The sequence below is a fragment of the Magnolia sinica genome, chromosome 9 (assembly GCF_029962835.1).
Source record: "Magnolia sinica isolate HGM2019 chromosome 9, MsV1, whole genome shotgun sequence".
Lineage (NCBI taxonomy): Eukaryota > Viridiplantae > Streptophyta > Magnoliopsida > Magnoliales > Magnoliaceae > Magnolia > Magnolia sinica.
Window position 1 is genome coordinate 6,625,904 of NC_080581.1, and position 9,686 is coordinate 6,635,589.

General features: G+C 46.7%; 1 protein-coding gene and 1 long non-coding RNA gene across 2 annotated transcripts; both read right to left on the bottom strand.

Annotated features, from left to right (window-relative positions):
- Positions 1-3,969: 3,969 nt before the first annotated feature.
- On the bottom strand, positions 3,970-8,873 carry LOC131256771 (anthocyanidin 3-O-glucosyltransferase 7-like). Its single transcript, XM_058257812.1, has 2 exons — positions 8,240-8,873; positions 3,970-4,980 (listed from the first exon to the last, which is right to left on the bottom strand). The coding sequence occupies exons 1-2, from the start codon at positions 8,730-8,732 to the stop codon at positions 4,100-4,102; spliced, it is 1,374 nt and encodes a 457-aa protein (XP_058113795.1). The 5' UTR covers positions 8,733-8,873; the 3' UTR covers positions 3,970-4,099.
- Positions 7,732-8,232, bottom strand: LOC131256773 (uncharacterized). Its single transcript, XR_009176937.1, has 2 exons — positions 8,102-8,232; positions 7,732-7,922 (listed from the first exon to the last, which is right to left on the bottom strand). It is a non-coding gene; the product is annotated as an uncharacterized LOC131256773 (long non-coding RNA).
- Positions 8,874-9,686: the final 813 nt, after the last annotated feature.

A 9,686-nucleotide genomic window follows, 5' to 3' on the forward strand; every position in this document is an offset into this window, starting at 1 on the left:
CTCCATCGCCTGGCCCTCAAATGCACCACAATGGGCCTCATCACATAGGCCTCATATACATCACATTGGGCCTTAAATACGGACTGAATACACATCACAATGGACGTTAAATAAGGGCCGCATATACATCACATTAGGCCTCGACAATTGGCCTCAATATTCGGCTTCGACAATCGGCCTCGATAATCGAAATTGGCCTCGACAAATCAGAATCAGCCTCGATAATTGGCCTCAACAATCGGAATCGGCCTATATAATTGGTCTTAACAATCGAAATCAGCCTCGACAATCAGAATCGTCCTCGACAATCGGAATCGGCCTCGATAATCAGAATCGACCTCGACGCAAGGCAAGGTCCATAAATGGATGACCAATGATGAATCAAGCAATATCAATGGGGCCCAATAATTTGGGTTGACCCACTAAAGAATGATGAAAATGGGCCTAACCAGGCCTAAGGGAAGGTCACAATGTTTACATTTAACCATCACTGCCCATCAATGTAAACATTCAACCAACATTGCTCTTAAGGAGTGGCCCACATAAGGCCAAACATACAGTGGGCCCACGGTCTCACACAAGGGCCTAATGTACATCATCATTGGACTCACTCAAGGGCCTAATATATATCACGATGGGCCTCCGCAAATACAACAAGTTGGGCCTCTTACAAGGGCCTCATATATCACATTGGGCCTTATCAAATGAACCCCAAGTACATCACATCGGGCCTCACCAAATAGGCTCCAATTACATCAAATGGACCCCAAATACATCAAATGGGCCAAATCAAATGGGCCGTACCAACTACACCATTCATCCATCTTTAGGGATCAATTTAGAGCATTATCCAAAAAAAAATGAATAATATCAAAAGGTCATCTAAACCATACCACAAATAACAGTGGAAATAATGATTTCCCACTGTCAAAACCTCAATGGGCCCACCATAGCGTTCATTTACCATCCAGTCTGTTCATAAGGTCACAAGGACCTGAACTGGGAGGAAAAATAAATACCATAATGGTCCAAAACTTTTGTAACCAAAGGGGTTTCAATGGTAGACGTTTAATCCCACTGTTTCTGCAGTGTGGTCCACTTGAGAATTAGATCTGTCTTATTTTTAATCTCAAGCCCTAAAATTATCTCTCAAAATGGTTGGACGGTGTAGACACAGCACCTGCATCATGGTGGGTGGTCAGACGGTGCAGCTGCATCATGGTGGGACCGCACATGGCATGGATGGTACAGATGAAATAATTACATCAGCGATGGGTCCTACCGTCCAACAGCTGCTAGACGGCGCTGAATAAGACCCATACATTGAGGTAGGACCCGCACTACTCTGTCCAAGACGGACGGTGTGGATACAATGCAAACATTAAGGTGGGTCCCACCCGTACCCTTACATCACGGTGGGGTCCTTAGAACTTGTTGACGTCAATTACACCAACTGCCTGCTGGTGTGAGGTATACCAACCACTCCGTCCAGTGGGTGGGTCCCACATGGGCCCACCATATACATACATACTATATGTATATTATATGATACATATTTCATGTATATATATTACTATTATTTTATTTTTATTTTATTTTTTTATAAACCATCCAGCGTCCAAACCATATAACATGGTAGGGCCTACATGGCACCGTCCAGATGGACGGTGCTGATATAATACATGCATTAAGGGTTGGGTCCACATGTGTGGCCCACCAACGGCCTGAATAAGGTTGATATTTGTGTCTTTCCTTCATCAAGGCCCGTCCAAAAGGACAGGCAGCAGTGTGGGCCCCACAAATGGACTGTGGTGTGGTCCACTAAATGGACAGCCTGGATAAATTATGTAAATCACCGGTTGGGCCATCAACAATGAAAGAGAGAGATAGAGAGAGAGAGAAACGTGAAGGGGGGGACCCCGCCACTATTGGGCCCTCCCTTATACAATGCATACATCAAGTGGGTCCCACAAAAGTGGACCCTTAAAATAATAAAATTAATGGTGGATCACCCACATGTGGCCTCCTTCTTTAGCTCCTTGGACTCCTAGGCTCCTTGTCTTTGATCTTGATGGAGGTTGATGAAGAATGAAGGGTTAAGATGGGAGATGAGAGGGTAGGAAAGTGGTCACACTTGGCTTGGGAGACTTGGGGAGCTTTGGACGTGGGAAGCTCTCTCTTGGGAGTTAGGGGAATTGTTAGAGCATGAGAGAGAGAGAGAGAGGAGTGATGGATTGATAAGAGATGGGTGGAATGAGTGTTATAAGGAATGGGGAAGGAAATGTATGGGTTTGGTTGAAATTTGGGTAAAAGAGGGATGGGTGGAGAGAGAGAGAGTTGACTTGGGGAAAGAGGGGATGGGTGCTTGTACTTGTGATAGGGTGAGGTTGCATGGGGTATGGATGATGTACTTGACTTGATTGATGTGACGTTTGGTAGAGATTTTCTCAGGTTTCGCAACGCGTGGTGTTTTCCTCGAGATAAACGCGAGCCCACAACTCTTGGCCCGGGTATCGCATCGGTGCGCGAGATATGGCGTTAGAACCACGGTGACGGCACGGTTGCTAAGGCACAAGTTTCGGCTCGAGCCAACTCCGGTATGCAGGACTCGGCTTAGGATTGCGCGCAAACGTCGGATACAAGTCGAGGGTTGCCGAAATTCAATCGAGAGGATCGAGGAAGCCTACAGAATGGTACGGTCTAAGATACCGGCCTTACAGACTAGCCATATATCTATTGGTATTCTCAGTTTGAATACGGAATTACTCAACTTGGGCATTTTATGTATTCTTAAACATGTTGGATACTCAGTTATACATTCCAAGTACAACCATATCATTTCCTCCAGAGAAATGATCCAAGAGATCGACGCCTCTTCTTGATTCCCGATGCCAAGTGTCGTGCTATTGTCCAGATTCAATGCTTCAGGGGTCGCTTAAACCATTATATTCTCGGTTGGAGGCAGTACGGTTGGTGTAGAGGGTTCGACCCTAGTAATTTGATTGCTTCTTTTATTCATAATTCTAATTGATAAAGTTATGTCAGTAAGTTAGAGACGGTCCCACCAGGTGTGCCAAAACTTGTTGTTACTAGTTTTCGGTAGTTTGAATACGGCGTGCTAGAATTGAATTTGCGGCCCAATTCAAACCAAACAACTATGATCCCAAGCACCGAGATAGGAAGATACGCAATATATGACTGAAATCGAATGAGATCGGCCGCCTATTCAACCATTCGCTCAATGTGTAAACAAGATCAAGTGATATTCAGAGGGTAGGGTTCGTCCTCTGATGATGGGCCACACCTTTACCTTCCGTAAAAAGAAAGGATTTTTTTTAAAAAAATATAGATGAAAGAGAAATGAGGAAAGGATTTTGTAGTTGGTCACAAAGAATGGTTGTGAAGCACCTTTCAATAGAGTGTATAAGCGTAGACTTAAATTACATCTAAGACTAACAACTATTCGATTAACACGACGAATTACATTATGGAATGTAAACAATAAGCGAAATGTAAACGATTATACTAAGAAATGTAATGAACTGGTAATTAAAAGGATAATGTTTAGATTTGATTGAGTTGGTATGAGACAATTTCTTCCATTGAATTTCATTTTATTTATAGTTTTATCCTAACCATCTAGATTCTTCTCAAGTTCTTATTGTTGTTATAATCATTATACACTTTATGGGTTGCTTGCTTATAACCGCGTATACATAATCGTTTCTCTATTGGCCATGCTTAGGATATATTACCATAAAATCCTCTTTGTATATTTATAAAGATATTTGTATTACCGTAAAATCACTTGTGTTCGCATATCTTCAAATACACCACATGGATCACTAGTAACCTGCTAAGATTGATTCACGCAGGAAAGGTCGACAACAGGGATGAACAAGTAACAACCAATGTTGGGTTAACGTGCAGTATCACCTACATTTTATTAGTGCAAATAACAATCACGTGTGAAGAGTACCACAGTCTTAACCATTTACACATAGGCATATGGTGTAAAATTCAAACATCTCCGACTCCTAATTTCTAATGAAAGTGGCGAAAAACCTAATTTACATCTCTTCAGAAAAGAAAAAACCTTTTAACGCCTAGAGACAACTATTCCCAAAAGCTTACTAAAACTATCGACAGAACTCCCGCCGTTTCCAACTGCTTCCTTGGCCATGTCTCTCAGCGCGCAAGCTCTCTCTCTCATTCCCCTCCCTTCATCCTTCCTAAGCACCAGCTCCATGGACCCCACCACACCGTCCCTCGTCAGCAACCGGCCCTCCGCCTCCACCCCGATCCGCCACACGTGCGACACCATCCGGGCGTTCAGCCTCTGGTCCCCGAAGAACGGACGGCAGATCATCGGCACCCCGGCCGTGATGCTTTCCAACACCGAGTTCCACCCGCAGTGCGTCACGAACGCCCCCAACGCCACGTGGCCCAGTACCATCGTCTGCGGGGCCCACGACACGAAGAGGCCCCTCCCGGCCGTCCGCTCCTGGAATCCAGCTGGCAATCCCTCCCTCGCCTTCTCTCTCAGGGACCACAGGAAGGGGGCCCCACTCTCCTCCAGACCTTCGGCCAGGGCCGCCAGCTCGGCGGGCGGGGGCGTCATCACCGTGCCGAAGCTAACGTACGCCACGGAGGCAGGTTTGTGGGCGAAGCGGTCGAGCCACGCGAGGCAGGCGTGAGCGTCGGTCTCTTGCGGGAGCGGGGACATGAGGGAGAGCGGGCCCATCGCGAGGCAGCTGCGGAACTTAGACTTTAGATCGGTCAGGATGGTGGAATCCAGGCCGTCGAAGGTGTTGATGGCCACGGCCGTCGCACGTGCCGACTCCTCGGCCATGCGGTGGAGGAGGCGCGAGAAGAGGGAATCCAGGTTGCCGAAGACGATTCCTTCCGGCAGGTCGCACACTCGCAGCCCGGAGAAGCCCGGGACGAAGTCCAGTGGCTCGTCTCGCCGCGTCGCCAGGACTGCCAAGTGTCAGCGCAAGTATAAATAAAACGAATAAAAAGGGCCGTTCGTTCGTCAGATAACAAATATAAAAGAGACGTGGCGTCAAATCCAACCGTTTTTTGGACTATGCCAGTAACAGATCAACCTACGAAGAACTTTCAATTTCCATGTATTAAATGCGACATCCAACCCGTCCAATGCGTTTCCCTTAGTATCAGGATCTCTCGTGCAAAAAGACAGCCATATCCGCTCATCAAGTAGACCACACTTGATTTTTCTCTTTTATCTATGGCTAGAAATTGGTTTTTATAGTGTCGCCCGGAAAGCAGATATGGCTGATGTTTTGCACAGATGGGATAGTATCTCTGCCCGTACCAACAGGAATGGATTGACCCCAACACCACCGAGAGGGGATTAGGTGCGGCCCGGCCTCACCCAAGACGGTTAGCCCTTACCGTCGGGCCCATCTTAATGTATGTCTTCTATATCCACACCGTCCATCTGTTTTTTCATACCATTTCAGGGAATAATCCGAAAAATAAAGCAGATCCAATTCTCAGGTGGACCATACCATAAGAAATAGTAGTGATTGACCCTTACTGGGTCACAACAGTTTTGGATTAAACTGATAATTGTTTGTTCCCTTCATCCACGTTTATGTGACCTTATCAAGCGGTTGGAGGCAAAAAAAACATTACAATGGCCCTAGTAAGTTTTTAATAATAGGACTTTCAAACTGTTTCCTATAGCATGGTCCAGTGAGAGTTGGATCTTCTTCATTTGTTGGGCTCATGCTCAAAATTTATCTAAAAAACGAAGGAGGTAATGGATATACAATAAATACATCAAGGTGGGACCCACAGTAAGGGTGGCACCATCTTTAGTGAGGCCGGGGCACACCCAATCTGTTCGGTACACATACCATGTGGCGGGTTTAACTTACTAGTAGGCTGCTGTTGGCGATGGGCCAGGTGGACTTCTCTAAAATGATCTGACAAAACGGATGGACAGCCATTATATAAAATAGATACATCAAGGTGGCCCCCATAGGGCCACACCTAATCCGCTCCACCCATTTAGTTAAATGTACCAAATGTGTATTTTTTTCTCTATTTCAAGAACTGATTACGTAACCACGGACGCCGCTCTCCTGCGCTGGGAGCGAGGTGGGATCCAACTACATGTTTGTGAGAAATCCACACCGTCCATCCATTTTGAGAGCTCATTTTAGGGCATGAAACTAAAAAATTAGGTGGATCCAAAACTCAAGTGGGCCACGCAAGAGGTTGTTTGCAGCTGGACTGCGAAACAGTGGGAACTGAGCCGCCCACCGTTGAAACCTTCCTGGAGACGACCATGATGTCTAAATGCCATCCAAACCGTTCATATGGTTATTACCACTCAGATAAACTGTAGGTACAAATATCATCCAGACACAAAACTTCCATCGCCCCCACAAAGTATCCAATGGTGGCCGTTCAATTCCCCTGTTTCGTGTGATATGGCTCACATGAGCTTTGGATATGCCTTCTTCTTAGAATCCTGTCCTACTGTGGTCTTGCAAAACAGATGAACGAAGAGGATTTTTCATGTACATCTCTGGGCCCCACACAGCCCCGAGCACCGGAATATTTCTGTGCCCGGGGTTCCGCTTCTATTAACCCTTCAAGGGTGTCAATGGGCTGGGCTCAGCCTGAAAATTCCGAATTTTAAATTAGGCCGGCCGGAAATAGTTCAAAATCCAGGCGGAGACCTACCCCAGGCCTGGCCCGTTGACAGCCCTTCCTTCCCGAACGGTTTTGAATCCTTTTGACTTCTGATGGTAATACCGCCCGCATCACACAACCATGCGTGCCTGGTTCCCACCGTTAATTCACAGATGTTATCGATTCCGCCCGTTCATCAGGTCATGTAGGGATGTCATCCAACGGTGGAGACTAAGGAACCCCGCATGCTGGACGCGGATTTGCTACTGTGAGGTTGAGTGGCGAGACTCGCTACGGAAGTGACGTCACCTAGTTCTGTGGGTCCTACCCTGATGTATGTTTTGTATCAACACCGTCCACACATTCGGAGAAATCATTTTAGGGAATGAGCCAAAGAACGAATCATATCCAAATCTCGAGTAGACCCCACCACAGAAAACAGTGGAGAGAGTCACGCCACCGTTAAAAACTTCTAACGGCCACAAAAGTTTTCGATCAAACTGATATTTGTGTTTGGATCTCACGTAAACCGTTCACGGTGGACCTTAGGAAGGTTTCAACGGTGGGCGTCACTCTCCCCACTGTTTTTTTATGGTGGGGTCCACTCCAGTTTTGGATCTGCCTCATTCTTTCCCCAAAATGATCTCTGACAATGTGGATACAACACATATATAATGGTGGCCCCCACAGAACTTGGTGACGTCACTTCAGCAACGAGTCTCGCTACTCAACCTGTTAGTAGCTAATCCGCGTCCCCCGCATGCTACCGAAACCCACTTAGGTAGAAGCCAAAACCTGTTATCATCGATGAAAGCTGGTAATACAAATCACGGATCCGTGAGTATGGCACACGTGTTAGATATCAAGGCCATTCATCAGGCAGCGCGCACTGTGAACTTTTGCTACTTGACTTCTTCAAGATCGCCCCTTTTTTTTACAAATGTTTTGACCTGCCTGATTATCGGATCGCATCATCACGATGTACCCCACTTGATGAACGGCCCAGATCTCCGAAATGCATGCCGTACAGAATCACAATCCCAACTTAATATACGCCCCGTGATTTTAAAAAAAAAGGTCGCTGCACAGAAGCTCTGTGCAATTGCATACTCGCAATACACGCAGCAGATATGTCTGCTGATCAGGACCGTTGTTCTGGTAAGCCGCCACATGGTGACCGCTCATGTTACAAACTGCGGATCAGGAACCGGATTCCGAGGGGAATGGACTGTGATATCCATCCGATCAGTTGCCTATAAAAAAAGAGTCGGGATCCTCTGTTATCAGGTCAACAGAGAATTCCTGTTACCCTAATGGTTTGGCGTCCGAAGCTGTTTTTTATTTTATATTTTTTTTAGTGAGTGCTGACATGGACCAATGAGAATTTGAGTATCAGTAATTCTCTGTTGACTTGATAACAGAGGATCCGGACTCAGAAAAAAAACGGTTAAAGCAGCAGTCCGTACCAACGCATCACATCTAGATGGCTAATAGGGTGGCCCATCAAGATCAGCGGTCCTGGTACCCAGATATAAGGAGAATAAGAAAGAGCTGGAGTCTGAGCGATTACCATCAGTTCCTGTCCCTAACTTGCGCCGGAAGAGCTCCGTATAAAAATGCGCCGCGATACTACAAGCCCCGCTTGTCCAGAACGTCACCCACGGCACGCCACTCTCCTCCGCCATATCTCCCGAGAACCACAGAAACGAATCGGTAAGCACGCAGGTAACCTCCCCCATCTCCTTCACCACAGTCTCCAACGCCTCTTTGAAATTACCAGGCGTCGCCTTCAGGAATAGCTCGATGTCCTCCTGCGGCTTACCGAGAGGAACGTAGCCCTCAGGCACACCATCAGAGACGTCGTAGATCTTGAGATTGGGGAGGGGGGCGGATGCGGCGAAGATCGATGAAAGAGAGCCGTTGGATTTGGGGGTGCTGAAGAAGGAGAAGCTGGCGTTTGCGGCGTTAGCGGCGAGCCGGCGGGAGAGGGAGAGGAGAGGGGCGGCGTGGGTCCCGAAGGGGAATGCGAAGATCGCGACGTGGGGTTTCTTGGGAGCGAACATCGGTGGGATGGGGTTTGGGGTACACGTTTAGGAAGGGTGCGTAGGTTTAGCAGAGAAGGGGAATCGGAGACTTGAGGGTTTATAGAAAGTGAGTGCTCCGTCAGGCCAGTAGTAGGTTTGGCTTTCTGGAGAGAGAGAGAGAGAAGGGGGGGGGGGGTGGCGGTTGATGGCACGTGCCATAGAGATGTTGACTAGGTCTAAAGGAGAAGCGGATTGGCTGGTACAGCAGCCACCACCGACCTGGCTGGTGTGTAAACGTGCCGTGCGAAGACGAGCACTGACGCTCCTCGAGTTCCGAACTGTACGAACGGTTCAAAGGAGATCAAAGTTATATGGGCCTGAAAATGATGTATTTATTATATCTAACCGTTCATTCATTTTGCCATATCATTTTAGAACATGATATCAAAAATGAGTCATATCCGAAGCTGAAATGGACTCATATCCGAAGCTGAAATGGATCACACCACAAATAGCAGTTGGAGAATGATTCTGACCGTTAAAACATTTGTAAGGCCTACCATAACTTTTTTTTCAATCCAATCGGTTTATAAGGTCACACGGAGCTGAATAAAATAGGAAAAACAAATATCACATAGATCCAGAGCTTCCATAATCCCTACAAGGTTTTCAATGGTAGACGTTCAATCTCCTGTTACTCTTTTCGATGTTGTCCACTTCTTTCAATGTGGTCCACTGGATCCTTATATCTACCCTTTTTTATCCTATGCCCCCAAATGATATGGAAAAGTGGATGGATGGTATGGATAAAACATATACATCACAGTATGCCCCACAAAGCCACTGACAGGGCCACCCTTCTCCCGCGGGCATCGACCCCGGATTTTCTGCTAAAGTTTTTCCTAGGAAGTTCTTGTGCTAGGATATAAGGTGGGGTCTACCATGATGTTTATGAGAAATCCAACCTGTTCATCCATTTTTCCAGCTTATTTT

Coding starts and splice junctions, on each gene's coding strand:
- LOC131256771 (XM_058257812.1), bottom strand. CDS start 8,732: ATGTTCGCTCCCAAGAAACCCCACGTCGCGATCTTCGCATTCCCCTTC. Junction 4,981..8,239: donor GTTAGGGACAGGAACTGATG/GTAATCGCTCAG, acceptor GACACTTGGCAG/TCCTGGCGACGCGGCGAGAC.